The 20256-nt window shown below is 37.6% G+C and overlaps 3 protein-coding genes, 2 long non-coding RNA genes and 2 pseudogenes across 7 annotated transcripts; 3 read left to right on the forward strand and 4 right to left on the reverse strand.

The window, feature by feature from the left end:
* Window positions 1–962: 962 nt before the first annotated feature.
* LOC119991052 (cytochrome P450 71B37-like) lies at window positions 963–3497 on the reverse strand. The gene is made up of 2 exons (XM_038837238.1): window positions 2404–3497; window positions 963–2155 (listed from the first exon to the last, which is right to left on the reverse strand). The coding sequence occupies exons 1-2, from the start codon at window positions 3304–3306 to the stop codon at window positions 1514–1516; spliced, it is 1545 nt and encodes a 514-aa protein (XP_038693166.1). The 5' UTR covers window positions 3307–3497; the 3' UTR covers window positions 963–1513.
* LOC119991054 lies at window positions 1849–2659 on the forward strand. The gene is made up of 3 exons (XR_005466126.1): window positions 1849–1990; window positions 2078–2431; window positions 2523–2659. It is a non-coding gene; the product is annotated as an uncharacterized LOC119991054 (long non-coding RNA).
* Window positions 3203–3793, forward strand: LOC119991055. Its single transcript, XR_005466127.1, has 2 exons — window positions 3203–3342; window positions 3504–3793. It is a non-coding gene; the product is annotated as an uncharacterized LOC119991055 (long non-coding RNA).
* Window positions 3794–4176: 383 nt separating this feature from the next.
* Window positions 4177–8012, reverse strand: LOC119991051 (uncharacterized protein At3g49055-like). Of its 2 annotated transcripts, none has more exons than XM_038837236.1 (5): window positions 6253–8012; window positions 6075–6151; window positions 5851–5962; window positions 5527–5643; window positions 4177–4823 (listed from the first exon to the last, which is right to left on the reverse strand). In XM_038837236.1, exons 1-5 carry the CDS (start codon window positions 7669–7671, stop codon window positions 4473–4475), a joined length of 2076 nt encoding a protein of 691 aa, XP_038693164.1. In that variant the 5' UTR covers window positions 7672–8012; the 3' UTR covers window positions 4177–4472. The 2 variants fall into 2 exon arrangements, with proteins under 2 accessions (XP_038693164.1, XP_038693165.1); XM_038837237.1 differs by lacking the exon at window positions 4177–4823 and adding an exon at window positions 4835–4962.
* Window positions 8013–9213: 1201 nt separating this feature from the next.
* On the reverse strand, window positions 9214–13246 carry LOC119991053 (proteasome subunit beta type-7-A). 2 transcript variants are annotated; one of them, XM_038837240.1, is made up of 10 exons: window positions 13117–13175; window positions 12797–12850; window positions 12503–12659; window positions 11706–11847; window positions 11234–11330; window positions 11080–11149; window positions 10895–10999; window positions 10568–10666; window positions 10365–10452; window positions 9214–9591 (listed from the first exon to the last, which is right to left on the reverse strand). In XM_038837240.1, the coding sequence occupies exons 3-10, from the start codon at window positions 12629–12631 to the stop codon at window positions 9515–9517; spliced, it is 807 nt and encodes a 268-aa protein (XP_038693168.1). In that variant the 5' UTR covers window positions 12632–12659; window positions 12797–12850; window positions 13117–13175; the 3' UTR covers window positions 9214–9514. The 2 variants fall into 2 exon arrangements, with proteins under 2 accessions (XP_038693168.1, XP_038693167.1); XM_038837239.1 differs by lacking the exon at window positions 12797–12850 and having other exon boundaries at window positions 13117–13246.
* On the reverse strand, window positions 12843–14048 carry LOC119991362 (annotated as a pseudogene).
* A 61-nt stretch (window positions 14049–14109) lies between these two features.
* On the forward strand, window positions 14110–18598 carry LOC119991050 (annotated as a pseudogene).
* Window positions 18599–20256: the final 1658 nt, after the last annotated feature.

Genomic DNA, 20256 nt, shown 5'->3' on the forward strand with positions numbered 1-20256 from the left:
TGATTAGTTTGTGTATCAATATGTCATTTTATTTCTTTGCATCTTTCAACAAAATTACTTGTTGTAATTTTATTAACAAGATAATCCTCTATCAATACTCTTCTGACCAGGCGTTATGTTTTGAGTTTTGACTCAATTTATCAAGTGAGAAATTTCTGTGCATGAGAGTTTCATTTCCCTGAGTTAAATCGATTTCGGATGTAAACACGACAAACTTATATATAGGGTGGCTCTAAAGGAAAAAAAGAAGAAGAAAGAGAAGCTAATCATGTATCATTAAATTTTGCATAAATTTTAAGTATTTGAATCGATTCATTTTTACCAAATACAAAATAAGTAATAAAATATTAAGTTATGAGTCAAACAAATGGGTTTAAGATGGGTCAATAAAAGCCCACTAAAATGAAACATTTTGTAGTGCACTTGGACTTTTTGTCAAATAACAAGCCCAGAAGGTCAATAAAATGGGCCTATCGAAGGGCAGATAGCATAGCCCACTACATAACGAAATGGGCCGCTACAGAGCTTTGGACTCATAGCATTCGTGCCTTCTTCCAATTAGTGATCGATTGACGATAAGAAATGGATCAAACAGTGTTTTATAAAGACATTCATACCTTCTTCCAATTGGGTTTTAGGGTTTGGCGAAATCAAGATTTAAATTATTTTTTTTTAATGTAGATTTGTGCTTATGATTCTTGTCTATCATGATTTCTATTTAGCAGGAGCAGATACGCGTTGTTGATTTGTGTGATGATTGAATCATAAGCACAAAAGTATGGCCGTGGAAGGAACAGATGATCTTAGTCTGTCCCTCGGAGGAGACTTCTCTGGCTTGCACTAGTCAAGTTACATAAGAAGATAACACAAGCTAAAGAGCCAAACCTGATATCGATACACACAGGTACACCTATTCTATCTGTCTATATTTACATTTGAAATGAATATGTATGTTTTTTTCATGTGAATTTCCTGTAAGAAATGGTGCGTACCTTCCTATTGATTATAATTATATGCTTAATTTCCAAGATTTCTGGTTGTTGGTTGTGCGAATGGATGTGTTGAACATTGTTAATTATCAAAACTATGAAGACTAAGCAGATAGTTGTGTGATTTCAAGCTAAAGACAAACAAACTTATAAAATTCATAAAAATAGGTTACACATCTTGCTCCTTAACTTTCCTGTTTGGTTTTAAAGCTGAAATTGTTGTTGTTGTTTGAGTAGCATGTTCATATATTGGATGGTTACATTGTCGTTCAAGCTTTTGCAATTCGAGTCTACGATCCTCTCAATATGGTGACTAACTGACTATCAATCCAATTTGAATGTGAAACCTAAGATGTTGCCTGTAACTTATTATATATATTTTGGTTAGTCATGTAACCGACCCCAAACTTTTGGGATATATGCTAGGACGATGATGGAATTCATATAGTTTTTACATACATTACATTACATATGATCGACTTAACATAAAAGCAGCTCATTATTCTATCCACGAGTAATGATCTTCAGCTTGTGTTATTTACTGGTAATGACTCAAGGTAGTTGACAGGGACAAGGTTGAGACCAGTCTTTTTGGAAACAGTGAGGCTAAGGCCAACTGTTTCTTCCATGTTGAGCTCCTCCTCCTTCAACCCACTAGGAAATTTCCAGTCAAAGCAGTACAAGAGATTTGCAAGTACAAGCTCCAGTGTTGCTGTTGCCAGATTTATCGCAGGGCAGATTCTTCGACCAGCTCCAAATGGCAAGAACTCAAAATTTTGCCCTTTAAAATCAATGGAGCTATCATCAAATCTTTCAGGGATGAACTCTTCAGGCTCCTTCCAGTAGTTTGGGTCCCGACCGATTGCCCAAGCATTTACTTGGAGAAATGTTTTGGGATATATATTGTAATCGTTGACTTTGAAGTGTGAAATGACTTCCCTTGGAAGTAGAAGAGGAGCAGGAGGGTGTAATCTCAGAGTTTCTTTGATTATCATATTCAGGTATGGGAGGTGTTCAATGTCACCTTTGATTACGCTTCCTTTATTTCCTATATAATTTCTGACTTCACTTTGTGCTTTCTTCATCAGTTTGGAATTCCTTATAAGTTCTGCCATCGCCCAGATTACAGTAATTGCACCAGTGTCTATTGCTCCCAAGAAGATATTCTGATATACAATTAGCATCATTGGTAAGTAGAAGGGAATCTGGATTCAATATTGATAACCGGAAATTCATAGTCTATATATGCATTTGTATATATCTTTTTATGTACATATGATAGATTTAATAACTGTCTAGTTAGATATAGAGATTAAGTATTAAAGAGGGCTCATCAATGCAACAGCATATCCATGGTGTTTAAAAGATAGCAGCAGAACATTGAGTGCAGGATATATAAATTTTGGCAGCTTACCAGGAGGACGCCTTTGATATTATCTTTTGTGAGCCTAGTTGTCCTATGCTCTGTTTGATCTCTCTGCATTCTTATCATCAAATCAACAATATCTTCCTGGTCTTTTTCTGCATTTCCAGATGCAATATGATCTTCGATTACATGTTCGAAGAAAGAATCCATCTTGTGGAAAACTCTGTCAAGCCGCGCTTGGTGACCGGTAAGCCTGTCAACAATCCAACCTACATATGGCAAGTATTCTTGTGCGGAAAAGCTCCCCAAAACGGCCTCGCACTCATGAACCACTTCATGAAATCTATCGTGATGTAAAGAACTTCCTTGAAAGCTCCTCCCAAAAGCTATCCTGAATATTATACCAGCAGTGAGAGAAAACAACTTCTGAGTAAGATCAACAGGAGTTGCGGACGACGCTGATTGAAAGATTGAGTTCATCAGAGCAGCTACTTCTTCTTCTCTGATGGACTGGAATGATTGCACCCTTTTCGAGCTAAAAAGCTCAAGAACACAAATTTTCCGCAAATGTCTCCAGTAATCACCATATGGTGCAAAAGCTACATCGGAATAATTGTAGGTGAGTCGCCCCGCGCCCACCAAGGAAGGTCTACTACAACAGGCAAGATCGTGAGTTTTTAAGACCTCTCTTGCAGCATCAGCAGAGGAGATTGTAACAGCCGGTAGATGACCGAGCTGAAGCGACATGACAGGACCATACTTCTTGGAAAGTTGCCACAAAGATTGGTGAGGCAATGCACCAAGTTGGTGTAAATTTCCTAAAATTGGAAGCTTTGGAGGGCACGGTGGAAGCTGCTTCTTTTCCCTTGTTTTCTTCTTCAAGAGAATAAAAAGAGGGCAAAGTAAGATAAGAGTTAGAGGAAGCCAGACTGCTAAGGTATGCATAGCCATCGGAAGGACTAAAGATGAATGAACTTCATCTGAATGGTATTATGCTACGTCTCAAACCTCTTAAATACACCAGCAATGTAGTAAAAAAAATCTCTGAAATCAGCTTGTCTAAGGAATCATTGTGGTTATTATGGGTTCACTTTCTACCTTCAATAATTTTCATTTACTTGTAAATAATGATATGCCGTGCAATCCAGATTCTGCTCTGACTAGAGGTGGCAGAGGAGCTAGAGGCGGAGCCGTTGTGGGGTGTTTTAAGGCAATTGGGAAAAGGATGATTCAAGAAGGTTGTCCTTGTCGTTGACAAATATGTAAATTTCTGTCGAAGCGAACATGATTGGACATTAAAAAAGATTCTTTCAATGATGGTAGGACTAGGGCTGATATAAGTATTGCTTAGATACGAGAGTAGTGATATATTGATTAGGAGGGCAAAATTTATTCCTTAATCAACCAATAAATTTTATAGGTAGTGGTCTATTGGATTTGTTGTTGGTTACAACTAAGTCATGTGTGGATGATGATTTGGTTTGTGTGGTTGATTAAGGAAGATATGGGCCTGTTGGATAATGATTGGATTTGTATGGTTGGTTGAGGAAGATATGTGTCTGTTGGGTTGGGCTCGTATTGTTAGTGGAGGAAGGTTAGTGAATGCAGCAAATAATATGGTGATTGCAAATTGTAATAGCATGAAAAGTCAATTTATGATGCAGGAAAAAAAATCTTAAAAAGAAATAACAATAATAATACTAAAAAAATAAATTCCGTTGCTTGACCATTTCATGCAAAATCAAGGGTAATCGTGTTGTAAATCTCGTCCCACTCACATTAATTATATTTTTTTGCTTAAGGTTTACTGATTCTCGTTGATGTATAGATTCCACACGGCTTTGGTGGTTATATAAATTAATAGCTTGAAACAATTGATAACAAAAAGGAGCAACGCACACAGTAAAAGATAGAATCAAAAGTTCACTTCAGCCGACCGTCACTGCCATATGACGTATAAGTAAACCAACCAAAGCAATTGCTGCAAGACCTCAGAGATGAAACAAGTTCTGCTAACAAGGGAGCCTTGAAGAATGGAAGTGCCATAACCTACAATTTGAGGAATTAGTAATTTGGAAGTTCATACTAAATACAAGAAAGAAGGTGAAAGATTATAATCAGAAAAGGGGTTCAGAAAGCTCCATTTCATTTGAACTCTGTTGGTGGGTGTCAGGCCTATAAGAGCCTACAAAGTCCAGCCCCAGCCACTGCCATGGCCAACATATATATCTAGGGCCATGTCGACCCCTGGAATCTTCTCTGTTTTCAAACTCTTCAAGCTGATGGCTGAGCTCCTCTACCCTTTCTCTCAGCCTGGATGCTCTCAGGTCTGCCAGTCTCAATGATTTTTCAGCTGCATCTCTTGCTGCCATGGCTGCCGCTGCTGTCTCTTCTTTGAATCTCAATTTCTTCTCTGAATCCAACATGGCCTGCCTCGCTTCTTCAAGTTCCTGTTTAAGTGCTGAAAACTGCAGTACACAGCCAATGCCTAATGTTACATGCATGTGCATGATGCATAAATTTTCATGGCAAGTTGGCAATCAATTAAAAGACCTCGAGAATGGTAAATCAATCTTGGCTGTAAAACATCCAGCATCCTTAAGTTTCCTATAGATATAATAAAGATTAAAGATCAAATCATGCAAGTAAGAAGATCCATTATATCTTTGAACGTCTCAATTCGCTATGGTTAAAGAAAGAATAAACCTCTAAGTGCAACCCCACAAACATTTGCAAAAATTTGAGTCACGTTTGTTCTCAAAACCCTTGATCATTTACCACTTTAACAAATGAATCCTGTTCTCAACAAAGTCAATAATCGTTTGTTTCTTAATTAAAAAATTCCCAGACGTATATAATATCCAAGCATCTTACCCATACTTCATTTGAAGTGCCACAACAGAAATTACTTCCTGCTCCCAAGTTTCTTTCCTTGAATTTGCAAGAAAATTTACTTATTATTTTCAATTTTTATTCCAAAAAATCTAACCAGAATACCTTATTCGACAGCCAAATGATCTAACAGCAGATGCACTTCGCCAAAAAGTGGCCTCCAGACACGCCTCAGGTAACTATTTGAATGTTCAATACCTAATTTCTTATATAAATGCAAAAATTACAGCCATGCAAAAAGCATTGAGCATATCAAAACTTAAAACTTGGAAAACATACCTGTGCTACAAACTCCTGCTCAACAGCTCGCCCAGCAGCAGCCTCCTGCTCTGCTGCAACTTTCCATCTCGCAATTTCTTCTTCAGTGGCAGCAATGTCCATCATAAGCCCTTCAACCTGCAAGATGGAATGAAAGAAGACAAAGTTCAACTACAAATTGGACAAAAGTGCATGAGTTAAATAATCCTTGGGTTTCTGTGAAAACTAGGGTAACAAATAGCATAATGTCTTAGTCTTACAATTCAACTACTTTCTACATGGCCTTGAATCGCAATAAGTGAAGCGACAAAGTTTTCAACTGCCAATGAAAGATCAAAATCTTACACTTTCATTCGCCACTCTTTCCTTCTCTTCAAGTTCCTCTATTTGGTGGATCCTATCAGTGAGATCCTTGGCTTGAGCCTCTACATGCGCTTTAACTAAACTTGACTCTGCCCTTAATACAGTAAAGCACGAGTACCAAAGAAACACCTGGTCAGCAAAGGTAAAAGATAAAAAAATTCACAGTCAAAATGGAGATTTATGGGTGCAGAAATGATAGAAAGTACCGTAATTCCTCCACAGAATGCTGCAGCTCAATTATCTCAAGTTGAGAAGCCTTGACAATATTTTCCAGGGCACCAGCCTGGGCACAATATCATACATGTCAGTGACAAGTATTTAAGATAGACAACCGGGTTTAAAATTCAAATCTATTCAACAGCAAGTGACAGTAGATACACCTACCAAAGTGTATATTTCATCCTCTGTCTCTGGAGAATCTGTGCTAAGATGAGGATATGGAGTTTGTCCATCTCCAAGAAGCTTGTTAAATTTAAAATCTATCCCAGCCTCTCTTAAACCATTCTCAGCAGCTGTAAACAGCTCATTTGTCTTAGAAGAAGGATCTAATGTCATTTTCTTTGACAAAGCACTCCTAAGTAACGAACCGATATGCTCTTTCTCCTTGACTAATCGACCCACTGTTTCCTTCAAACCCTTTGCTTCACGACGGTTCTCCTCTACTAAACCCCTAGTTTTTTCAACAACTCCTCTTGCCAACTCATAAATAGATTCCAACCCTGCTAAACAAGCACGTACATTTTCTTCCACGTCTGTTTCCTGTGGCAGAAATAAGGATTCCGACAATTCTGAATGATCAGTTGCATCAACTATCTTTATAACTTCATACATCTGGTCATGAATTTTCGAAACAAAACTCAATTGATCAATCAACAAAGGCCTATGTGATTCAATCTTAGATTCCAAATTCCTCAACTTATTATCATATTTGCCAGAAAATTCCCTAAGCCCCAAAACCTCATTCTCCAGGGAATGAATCTTCTCCAACATCTCCTTTTCAGTCTCATTTATCTTGCCATCCTTTTCCATAATACTTCTCTCCATATTGTCAATCAAGGAACTTTTCTTCTCCACCTCTTCTCTTAAACCACTGATGGTGGCTTCAAGCTGAGAAACCTCAATTGCTATCTCATAGTTCCTCTGATCCATCTGTTCTCTCGCTTCATTTCTGGATTTCGTGGTGGAATCAATCTGTCTAAGAAGCTCCTCGACAATCTCGTTAGTCCTCTTTATAACACCATAAGTCACTGCTGGCAGACCTGTGGTATATTTCTGTGACCTGGGCAGTCCACCAGCCGTGAAATTCTTGAAGTTGATTACTTTACCAGATATCTTATCGATTCCACTCCCAAGCATATGACTTGAATTCTCAATTTCAGACTGCAGAGACTCCCTGGCTTTCACCGCCTCGTCTAATTGCCTACTCATATCGTCTCTTTCCTTCAGAACCTCGTCTTTCATTCTATTCGCTTCCGCCAACTCCACCGAGCTCCTCTCATTCAATCTCGAAGCCTCCTCTTTCTCACGCAAGGCCTCGTCTCTCTGCCTCGAACACTCGTCGCGCTTCTTGATAGCCTCATGAGCAAGCGTCTTCAACCGATTGAACGACACCTGCAGCTCCGATTTCGAATTCTCCGCCGCCTCACGAGCCGCTCGCTCGCGATCGAGCTCCGTTAGAAGTTCGCGGAACCTCTCCACGGATATTTCATCAGGAGAAGGATTCTTAGTCACAATTGGCACCAGATCATCCCCCTCCACGTCGCTGAGCACGGCATCGGCGTCCTCACCGCCGTTACTTGCCATCTAGTTATTGAATTAATCAGCAATTACTATTTTTTTGCCAATCAAATTAATCTCCACTCATCCGTCCAGATAATTATTACATCGAAAGAAACCCTAAAATTGAAGTTCGATGACAATGGAAGTATTGGTTGCACTAGCGATTACCGGGAAACGTATCCGAAAAAGATTGGAACTCGACACGAACCGTTTGTTGATAATCTGATTGCTTCTAGTATCAGAACGAAGAACACGACGAATCGTACTTGGAGGTAAAATTGAGGAATCAGCTCTTCACCCGAAGAAGACGAAGCGAGGGAAATAAACACAACCAAAGCTTAGCTACCAACCTGTCCCTCTCTCGGTCTCTCCCTCTCTTTCCGAATTTGTTTTTCTTTCTAAAATACTCTCCGATAGCAAGAAAATATGAAAAATAAATAAATATAGAAATCCAGTAAAGACGAGATATTAGTCAGAAAATTTATTAGGTCTATTTAAAAATATGAAAAAAAAAGAATGAAATCCAGGTTCTCTGCTCACAAACCTGTCCCATACCGAGAACCGCAACGTGGGTAAAAAGATAATTTTTAATCTCAATTATGAGACGAGTTTCATTTTCGTTCATAAGTTTTTTTTTTTCTCTCATTTTCGTCCATCAACTATTGAAAAGTATAATTTTCATCCTTCAAGTGAGATTAGGGTCAAAAAATACTTATATGATAGTTATATGACACGTCGAAAAAATCTGATCTAACAAACAATAGGATGTCACGTTAGATTTTTCCGTTACCGGATTTATTCAAGGAACAAACCGGGAATTTTCCAATAATTGGGGGACAAAAAAGGGAGGAAAAAAAAGTTAAAAGAGAGAAAATGAAACCTAATCAATAATTAAGGAATGAAAAAATATCATTTTGCCCATTAATGTGTATCATATCTCATAAAGATACTCGAGTTCGAATTTTCCTATCCAATTTCCATGTAATAATAATAAAAAAAAAAAAACCATCCTATTCCTTCCTAAACATAATAGTTAGCTGGACTTGAGAATCGAATCCAGACCGTGACCGTGAATAGTCTTGCGGAATAAATGGAAGTTTCCATTCCTTCAATGTGTATTAGTTCCAATAACACTACAATACAACATGCCTGACACAGAGAGAGCACAGAGGCATTTTCTCCTACTGCCACAAATAAAAATAAACAAATCTGCTAACTAAAAAAGATGCAGACAGAGACTCTTGATTCATTGTGGTAGGGATGTGAGTCATCACACTTTGGTACTTAGACCCAAAGAAAGGTCTCATCGAGGGAGAAAAATCGAGACTGTTCTTATAAACCACATTGCTACATTGCTTGTGTTAACCCAAGCAATGTGGGATTTTTTACATGTTTGACACTCCCCCTCTGGCTAACTTTCCTTGTCTTACCGACTTGTGGGAGCTTCAGAGTGGACAATTCTGGAGCTGCCAAAAATCATACCAGCATATGACCTATTCATACTTTTACATCAACTGCAATAAAGTCTTTATTGCCTCACTGCACATTCAGATAAACAAGCCGCAATGAATTTACCATCAGTAAATATTATATTTCAAACATATATCATCGCCAATAAGACAGGTAAGAAACATTACCATTTCAATGCTTAACAATGTTGGTCAAGTAAGACTTTCAATACCAACTAATGTCTACAGTAACAATGCACAAAGACAAAAGTAGCTTCCTCAAGGAGGAAAATGAAAGTATCAGCAAAGACACATTTTCATTTTATCCAACTGTTACTTGACTCAAAGGATGGAATTCATCGCAACAAGTATTTAAAGATATTGACTTGGAAGTTGCAGAATGAGGTCTAACTGAAGCATCATTCTTCCATTGCATCTCCTACTTGAGTCACTTCAACCTTCTCTTTCAATGGAATTATCTTGGTCAGTAGTACCTCTGCAACCATAATAGAATCATCATGGCATTAGACCATAACTGGAAGACACAATCACTTTGCATGTAAGGTATAAAAAGTGAATGGGTGTTTTTGGGTCAATTGACAAATATATTTCCACTCGTCCTACAACAAAACCATCGAAGATTCATTCCACAATTATTTAAAGGCACAAAAACTAGGTGAAACCATCGGGATGATTCCAAACCATCCATAAAATATTGCTCAGTTTTGTCATAGCCTCATAGGCATTCAAGATTAACTATATATTTGTACATGATAGGTAAAACCGTCGGAGTCTTCTAACATGGCCTTTACTGAGAGGGGGGATTGAAAGAAGTGAACGGTGAACTAAGGAAACCATGTGTTTCTTACATTTTATCTATTATTCAATGGAAGAGAAATGGGAAGCAAAAATAGAATACAAAAACCACAGCTTTAGTCTAGATTGGTCTCACATTTTGCTTCAAATATCATGCTTTACATACTTTAAAACTTTCTCTTGAACCCCACCACAAGTTGACAGAAAGGTTTGATGGCCCAGTGAACAAAAATTCATCTGTGTTCTCACACGACATTAACCAAGTGAAAGAACATCCACTTATTTCCCTTTCCCCTATTCAGTGAATGTATGCCCCCCACTAATATTCAAAGGCTTGTCTGACATGGAACACACAACTTACCAAGACCAAGCCATTAGATCAAAAGCAAAAACAATTCAATTGTACTAGACATAGGTAACAAGACAAAATGATGCTCAGAAGAAGTTTCTAACCGGTCTTTTTTGAAAAAGCATATCCATTTGGATTGACATAGGTACGGGGATTTGGCTGCAGGTGGTTTCTCAAATACTCTTTGTGGCCCTACAAAAGCAAGCATTATAAACAACAGTTGGTTAGTGTCCAGGAAAGTTAGAGAAGAACAGAAAGCGGGCACAATAAAGAATTTCATATAACAAAATGGTTTTAAGAAGTAAACCTTGGTTATCACACAAACATCTACATTGCTTCCACTTCCCAAGTCATTGAATATTCCAGAGCAAATAGCCTCAGTCACCAAATTAATTCCCTCTTCCCTCTGCAGAATAATACTTGAAAAGTCAAATTCCATATAAAATCTAAGACTGCACATGCCATGGAATACGAACAACAGCCATCAGACATAATGATAATTGTTTCATGTCCCAGGCATAATTATTTCGTTTGGCAGCTACAAATAACAGATTTTCAGATCATGGCAATTCAGACAGCTCAATATAAATTGTTCAAATTGAAAGGAATTCCTACCACACAGCAAACAACTTACTGTTAGCCCTTCATGATATTTTGACTCAAAAATAGCCATTGCGGCAAGGGAACCAGATCCCATTGTAGCATACGGAAGAGAGTCTGTAGATCCATGAGGATAGATCTGTTGGATGTAGTGTAGAGTCAGTACCGTGTAGAAAGAAGAAGAGGCTAATGAGATGCGCATAAGTTAACCTAACTCACAGTGTGCAAATGGGGTCCAGTTACATCAACTCCACCAAGCACCAAAGCAGCTTGAATATGACCTTGATAGCTAGACAAGAAATAGCGATTTAGATCTTTCATTAGTTATCAAGTACTCACCATCATACTCTACACATTAATAGTATATGCTTACTTGAAAAGGTGAGACTTCAAAAGAGTAAGAGCTGTCACAACCCTTGATTCTCGACCAGTATGGTACCGATGTAACTGCAGCTGGGAACTGACCATGTCTGGAAAAGTGCAACATCAAAATCAAAATAAATAAAACATGACTGATAAGACCATTAAATCTTCACAAGAAAATTGATTTGAGAACAAAATAGCATAAACAAGCCGAGTAGGGAGTAGGGACTTAGCCCATGGGGGCAATTATCCAGTAATACACGTCACCCATCCGCTCAAAAAGGGAAAAAAAACAAAAAGATGTGATGTCTTAGCTTCTAGAGTTGACTAGGAATAGAAAGACGCTTACAACTCTTTCTTAGTATTTCACATTGAACCAATTGTTGCATAAAATTTCAAAGAAAATTCGTAGCTCTGCCTGTGACAAGCTACTTATGGAGAGCAAAATTCTATGTAGCAGTATTAGTGATTAAACTTGGAACCTGTTACCGCCTCTGTATCAGCAGCAGTTCCTGCTCCACAGCAGTAAATGTTTGGTGCCATATAATGTATCTTCTCACAGTTTTTGTCACAGACAATCGGTCCTTCTGTGGCTCTCGTATCTGCTCCAAGAATGACACCATCCTGAGCCATTTAGAATAAAGACAATATAAGAATGATTGTTCATTGTGCACCCAATGAGATGGGCTATTAACGTCTAGGGAGCACCTATAAGAAACTTCTGGGAGAGTTCATTTTAAAGAAGTCAAGAAGCCAAAAACCAAGGAGAATGGAAGAGAAATAGATGGGTGTAAGGGAGATAAAAGATATAGTCCTCGTGCCTCGTGAGATATAGGCATATAGCCAAGCAACAGTTTTGGGTTGATTCAATATCCTGAACATTTTCAAGTCTTCTCAAAGGTGCACATGCAGCCTTTTTCCATTTGGAAATTTATCAACAAGCCTAAAGACTAAAAGTAAGACGACTCTCACATGATTAAGAGTCAAGAAAGAATGCTCACATCAGTGGTGCTACATCCTAATGGGGTAGTAGTACCCTATGCAGAAACCATATATCGAGGATTAGAAGGCACACCTCACCCATTCAGAGTTACATAGCGGAAGACCAAATCTCAGAAGCAATGTATCACAAATCATATTGCCCACAACTAGAAATGCAAGTTAGGAATCTCAGGAATTAAAAGCACTACTGCACTTTAAAGTGGATGCCCAACTAATCAGCTTCAATAAAAAAATCCAAACGGCAACAAAATTATTGTTAAGCAAGCAGGATAAACACCTGAAAAATGAGACCAACAATTGTAGTTCCAGTCTTCCTATAAGAAGGAGGCTTGACACCCTTTTGGGCGAGCATATCATTCCTTCTGCACAAGTCAAAGCTGAATCCACCCTTGGGAGGGAGCCCCATAGCAGCAGTACTTTAATATCAAACAAATCTACAAACAGAATGGAAGAAAGCGACTCATAAGGTATATGATTTAACACAAACACTAAGCTAATAAGCCAAAGACTACAATAATAGTGCACTAAGAAGTAACATCGAGTTAATATGGCATGTATTTACAAACATAACCTAATTTAAATCACCAGGAAAAAAAAATCTGCAATGGTGGTTCTGGCTAATGACCTAATGCATCAAAAAATCGAAATATTATTAAGGACGATCATAAACCTAAGTTTCTATCTCGGCTCCGAAGAAGCGGAAGGAGAAACAAGAACAAGAAAATTAAAAACCTTCATACATCCCCGAAGAAATTGAAATATAAAATTGAACTCGAAACAAATCGAACCTAATACGAGTATTAGCGAATGTATCAAAAACTTTTCCCACAATGAATCTTGTTCCAGATCTAAGTATACTGAAACTTAAAAGAAACGAATACTGAAACTTACAAGAAACGAAGACTGATTGTGTTGCCGGGACCGGAGAGAACAGCGACGGAGGCGATTTTGAGCTAGAGAGAGCAATGAAGCTTGAAGTCCAATAAAATTGAGACTTGGAAAAAAAGAAACCAACTTTTTTAACGCCGTTAATTTAATATTTTTACTTCTTACTGGCAAAAATCACAGTTTTTATCTTCTTCTTTTGCTGTTTTTCCTCTCTTTGGTCTAATTACCAATTAGTCCTCTTATTAGGTTTTTCTGCCCACTTCATTATGTGGTTGATCTCATTGAGGATTTTGGTTTCTACTTCTGGGTTTTTGTTGATTAGCCAGAAAAACCATGCCAATGCCGCTGAATTAGTGTCTCTTCCTACAAGAATGGAACTTGCACAGAAATCTCTGAGAAACTCGTGTTCCACGTCTTCTTCTTCTTTGATGAGCCTTGACAAGGGATTGGGTTGATTATTTGTTAGACTTCCAAACAAAGGTGGAATCAAGAATTGAACGAAGTCGGTTCTTTTGCTTCTTCGAAAGCTTCTGCAAGGGGAATTTCTGGTAAATCAATGGCCAAGCACCCAGGATCAAACCGAAAGAATGTGGTGCAAACGTTATCAAATTTGAAGAACAAGCACTTCTTGGAGATGAAAAGGATCCCCTGACTTCACCGGCTTCTCTGTTAATTTCAAAAGCTTTTTGTTCACTAATTCTTGAACTGTTTGAAGCGGATGATTGATGAACCGGCTTGAATGCATCTCAGATTTCAGTAACAGCCTTTGTTTCTTTCACAAATCACCGTCAGCATTAAAAATACCATCTCCAAGTAAGTCTTGAAACCTCTCTCCATAGTACTTGCCTTTTGGGTAGTTCTTTGAAGTTTGTTTTGAGCATATATATGGAAGGGTCAGAGTATATTAGTCCATAAGCCCTTCCCTTCCACACCCCTCTGTAAGTAACAGTAATTTGTCTTCTAAGCTTAATCAAATAAAGCACAACCCTTTTTTTTTACCGCAAACAGGGTACTGGGTACGGACCCTGTAAATGGAGAGCTTCACGAAACTGGGTCGTCTCTCCACATCCTCTTTCAATCTAAAACCCAACTTCAAACCAACCATAACTCTCGCAATCCTAGAGAACCACTTGCGCCAATGCCAAAGTTTCAAGCTTTTCCATCAAATTCTCTCTCAGACGATCCTTACTGGCTTCATCAAAGACACTTACGCTGCAAGCAGAGTCCTCAAGTTCTCCACTGACTTACCTTTCATTCCCATCAACCACTCTCTCCAAGTCTTTACTCACATCGAGAACCCAAATAGCTTCATCTATAACACCCTCGCCAGAGCGTATATAAAGAGAAACTCACCTCAAGAAGCTATGTATTTGTATAAATTGATGATGAAGAATAATGTGGGTCCTGATAACCATACATACCCAATTCTAGCTAAAGCTTGTGCTCTTCGGTTTGCCGCGTTTGAAGGAAAATTGATACATGATCATGTTTTGAAAATTGGTTTTGAATCAGATGTTTATGCACAGAACACATTGATTAACATGTATTTTGTTTGTGGCAATGTGATTGATGCTCTTAAATTGTTTGATGAAAGTCCTGTGCTGGACTTGGTTTCATGGAATTCCATATTGGCTGGGTGTGTTCGTGTTGGAGATGTGGATGAGGCGAAGTATATATATGACCGGATGCCTGAAAGAAATGTTATTGCTTCTAATTCGATGATTGGTTTGTTTGGTGGCAGTGGTTATGTTACCGAGGCTTGCATGTTATTCGAGAACATGCCTAAGAAAGATTTGGTGTCATGGAGTGCTATGATTTCTTGTTTTAAGAAAAATGAAAAATATGATGCAGCGTTGGTTAAGTTTATTGAAATGATTGGTAATGGAATTACAGCGGATGAGGTGGTGGTGATTAGTGTTCTTTCAGCATGTGAACATTTGGAGGCTGCTGAGACAGGGAAGTTGATCCATGGTTTAGCTGTGAAAGTTGGGGTTGATTCATATGTTAGTCTTCAAAATGCTTTAATTAAAATGTATTCAAGTTGTGGGGAAATAACGGCTGCTGAATGTCTGTTTAATGGAGGTTACCTTTTGGACCAAATATCTTGGAATTCTATGATCTCTGGGTACATGAAATGCGGGTCAGTTGAGAAAGCCAAGGCAGTATTTGATTCAATGCCTGAAAAGGACATTGTGTCTTGGAGTGCAATTATGTCTGGTTACTCTCAACATAATCGATTTTCGGAGACTTTGTCTTTGTTCCAAGAGATGCAAGTCAACCAAATCAGTCCGGATGAAACAACTTTGGTTAGTGTGATATCAGCTTGTGCCCACTTGGCTGCTCTTGATCAAGGTAAATGGATACATGTTTATTTAAGGAAATGTGGCCTAAAGATTAATGTCAAACTGGGTACAACACTCATAGACATGTATATGAAATGTGGGTGTGTGGAAAATGCATTGGATGTTTTTGATGGGATGGAGGAAAAGGGGATTTCTACTTGGAATACTCTTATTCATGGCTTGGCCATGAATGGATTGGTATACGAGTCACTCCACTTGTTTTCTGAGATGAAGAAGCATGCCATAGTGCCTAATGAGATAACCTTCATGGCGGTGCTTTGCGCTTGTCGACAAATGGGATTAGTTGACGAGGGGCGTCGTCATTTTAAGTCCATGATTGAAGAGCTGAGGATAAAACCTAACGTTAAGCACTATGGATGCATGGTTGATCTGCTAGGACGTGCAGGCTTCCTAAAGGAAGCAGAACAACTCATTGAGCATATGCCTATGTTGCCAGAAGTGGCAACTTGGGGCGCACTCCTTGGGGCTTGTAGAAAACATGGTGATAATGAGATGGGGGATAGGGTTGGAAGAAAACTTGTTGAGCTTCAACCAGATCATGATGGCTTCAATGTTTTACTGTCCAACATATATGCTTCAAAAGGTAATTGGAATGATGTACTCGAGATTAGGGGCACGATGATGCAAAATATGGTGGTGAAGATACCAGGTTGTAGCATGATTGAAGCGAATGGAACAATTCATGAGTTCCTTGCTGGAGATAAGACTCATCCTCAGATAAAGAAAATGGAGCATATTTTGGATGAGATAGCTAGCAGATTGAAAATGGAAGGTTATGCCCACACATGAAGTTCCCCTTGACATTGATGAAGAAGAGAAAGAAACTACTCTCTTTAGACATAGTGAAAAGCTCGCCATTGCGTTTGGGCTTATCACTCTTGCACCACCTACCCCGATCAGAATAATGAAGAATCTTCGAATTTGTATTGATTGTCATACAGTGGCGAAATTCATTTCTAGGGTTTACAATCGTGACATTGTGGTGAGAGATCGACATCTATTTCACCACTTTAAGCAGGGGTCTTGTTCATGCATGGATTATTGGTAACAAAATTTACAACCAGGCAAACAGGATGATATAGTCGTCAATCAAAATATCTTCAAAGTAAGATATCAAAAGAGGAACCTTTCGCCTGCTCGCATGATGTCACAACAACGTAAGGTTTTATAGATTTTAGCAGTTGTTGATTAGCATCTCTTTGTTATATTTTCTTTTCCGTTTTCAGTTGATAAGTGAATTCATGGATCTTATTTCAATTTCTTGCTTTAGGTGCGATTGAATTTTTATGTTTATTCCTTCTCTTTTGTAAGTATCATCAGATTGATTGTAGCAAGCTTCAAGGGCTTGTATTCATATTTTGGTTTCTGTGCAGTTCAGGTGACAAACGTTTATAGCCCCATCGGTTTTTGATGACCAATGTACGTATGCAATAAAATGCGTAACCATCAACGATGTTCTCTTTCTTATAGGGACTGTAATGAGGTAAGTTTGAAGTTTTTTTACCCAATATTATGTGTGATGTTGATGGTGATGGGTTATGAGAGAATCCACACGAATGAGGTGGTGCAATAGGCAGCAGGATGGGTCAATTGGTCCCATCTCCAACGACTACTTGGTTCATACTTAGTTTTTCTTGATCATAGTATGAGCTATGAACTTGCAGCCAATCGCCGATCCATATGTTTATGTATCTTTCTTTTTTTGCCTTTTGTTTTAAATTTTTCGCTCACTCTTAGTTACATTGATTGAATATCTTACTTTCGTCTTAGCATGTGTATTTTGTATATTTGGTTATACCTTCTTTATTTGACAGTTTTTTAAAAAATTGTTGGTCTTTTATCCCTTGGAAATTCCGAAATTCAGGACCCCATTTTGCACATGTTGATATTAAGCAAGAGAGGGCCAATGCAGAGCAAGTAAGAAAAAAAGAAGCAGAATTATTAGAAGAATTTGGGTTATGCGGTTATGACTCTGTGAGAGGAGTTCCCAGCAGTCTTTTATGGGAGCTCAGTTTTGATATTTACAGGTTTGATCTCTGACTTTCTATCTCTATTGTTCTGTTTTCGTTTTAAATCTATGTTCTTTTAAGGAGGAAATGAAAATTTGTTGAACTTTATGTTCTAATTAGATTGATCACCGCCTAATGACTTGACTTGATTGAATCTGTACCTTATGTTTTTTACTTTTTTCTGCAAATGGATTGGGTTAATTGCTGAGAGTTTTAACTAAGAAAACATTGATATTATCCAATTTGGTTACAGATTGACTCCCAATTTTTATATGCAATTTGTTTATACCAAGGATCACAATATTATGGCCTTTCTTTGTTAGTGACCTAATGTTGATGGTTGGTCTTATAATTGACTATTGACGCACTATCATGGTGATTGAATCTGTACCTTACGTTATTTCTGCGAATAGACTGGGTTAATTGTTGAGAGTAAATTATGAAGGCCATTATTTTTTCCTAGCTAAAATTATGAAGGCCATTTCTTTTTTTGCTTCTGAAAGAATCTATTGTGGTTTCTATACGTGAATGACAAAATGCTGTCTACTTGCAGGGTGCCAAGGCCTGCCATAGGACCCATTATCCATATAGATCTTGCTTCTTTCTTAAATGACTGACAACTGGGTTGCAACTTGCAACGCTGAGTTGATAGTTGATGAATTTGGAGAGGAGCTTTTGGAGGAGCTTGATAATACATTGGTAATAGTGGGAAGTTCCAGACCTAAAGCTGGAGGAACTACACCTTATGTTGGTAAATGGTTGGCAATCTATCATTCAAGCTATTTCCTTCTGAAGCTGTATGAACCTTTCGCCTCTACTAGCCCTATTTCTACATTGCTGCTTAGATGTTGTCGTTGGTGGAATCTAATCTGATTGTGAGGAGGGGATGCTCTGAAGGTATGATTTAAGATTTCAACATGAGCGATCATTAAGTTCTATAATAATTGTCATTTTGTTGTTAGACTAGTGATGGTTCTAATGAATTATATGTCTACATTCCCCTTGCCGCATGATAATGTGCACTGGCAGCACAGCCTTGCTAAATCTTTTGGTGGGTTTAAGCATCAGAAGGCAATTATAAGTTTATAGAGATTCTTGATTTCTTTCTGCTTATTTCATGAGATTCTAAGCTGTCCTCAACAAATGAAGTTCTGTGCTTCCAAAGGTTTCCACTTTGTTTCTGCTTATATGTTTATATCTCTATTTCATATCGACCCAATGAAAAAAAATGAACTAGATTCTTTGCCCTTGACATATCTCATGGCCTCTCATTTTGGACCACCACAAGTTTTTTTTAATCTTTGGAGTTTACTGTCTCTTTAAGCCCTGGTCTTGTGCGCCATCCCTATGGACAGCCACTTTAACAAAAAAAAAGAAAGTACAAGTGATAAAAAGAATAATTAACACTCTAATTATTAGTGTAGTGAAGAGGATAATGGATTTTTTTTTATAATCCGTCCAATTTTTTATAATTTAATTTCACATCTTAAAAAAAAAAAAAAACACAAAGGTTTGGATATTAAACACATAATCATGTGTTGTGAACCCAAATATATTAGATTCTAGTTGAGTGTTCGCCAACAAAATTACAGAAACACTGGAATCTCATCAAATCTGAAGTGCTTTTTTTTTAAACTTATGAAAAAAAAGTTTGGTAGTGTGGGTATGATGGGTCGAGTTTAAGTTAATATTGAATATTCAAAAAGTAAACTTGTATTATTTCATTCTCCCTTATAGGGGGAAAAAAATCTGATAATTTCTAGATTTGAAACTGGATCGAGGTAGGTCTGTTCTCAAACATTCCAGCCCATCTTTAAGGAGAGCTTTGCTTTTTTGCCAACTTTAAGGTGCTTTATTAGTTTATTTATTAAGGTAAGTTTTCTTTTGGGGGCCATATCTCAACTCTTAAGCTTTGAGAATTTCTCAAAACAAACCAGTATTCTTTTTTTTTTAAATATCGCCAAGAAATATATTTAGGGTTGAGAAATATGTTTCTCATTGAAATCGAATTTTAGAAACACATATATTTAACTCAGTGTTGATTGTCAACCGAACCAATATTCAGTAGTGAAACTCGCAAGAATTAGATAAAAATAAATTTTTTAAAAAAAAACCTCAGGAAATTAACATATTTGGTCTCTTTTTCAATGAAATCTTACGAAAATAATTGTTCTATGCAGCCAATTTAACTGGTAAAATTTAAAAAAAAAAGCAGAAGAAAAAGAAACTTGTATCCTGAAGAAAATGACTTGTTTTTCAGGTGTGAATTTTAGTGTTGGTACAACTACAGGTGGTAAGTAAGGAAGCCTTGTGAGATACAAAATTGGATTCGACAATAAAGCATCTCATCAATCATAACTCTTCCTTCCAACTTTCACTTTAAATGACGCTAGGCTTGCTTGTGTCATCACTCTCACCTTCTTCTTTTGATGCTTATTTTATCAAAAGTTCTTCCTTGCTCCATCCTTCCAATATCCAGTCCAACATTACATTATCATAATTCATATCCCCCAAAGTAAATTCTCAAGTAATATTCACACACACACATATGTATATATATATGTATGTATATACCCAGATAAGATAAGAGATAGTAGTGTGAAAACCCAAAAAGAAATTCCTAAAATCAAAGTGATTATCAAAGGACTACTGTAAATAGATCCACAATATTCTATGGACAATAGGAACATAAGGGACAGCTTGACAGAGGAATCCTAAGACCGTACACTAAGACATGTTATGCAGAGCATGTAACACGATCATTAAAAAGG

Source organism: Tripterygium wilfordii, chromosome 22 (genome assembly GCF_013401445.1).
Source record: "Tripterygium wilfordii isolate XIE 37 chromosome 22, ASM1340144v1, whole genome shotgun sequence".
NCBI classification, from domain to species: domain Eukaryota; kingdom Viridiplantae; phylum Streptophyta; class Magnoliopsida; order Celastrales; family Celastraceae; genus Tripterygium; species Tripterygium wilfordii.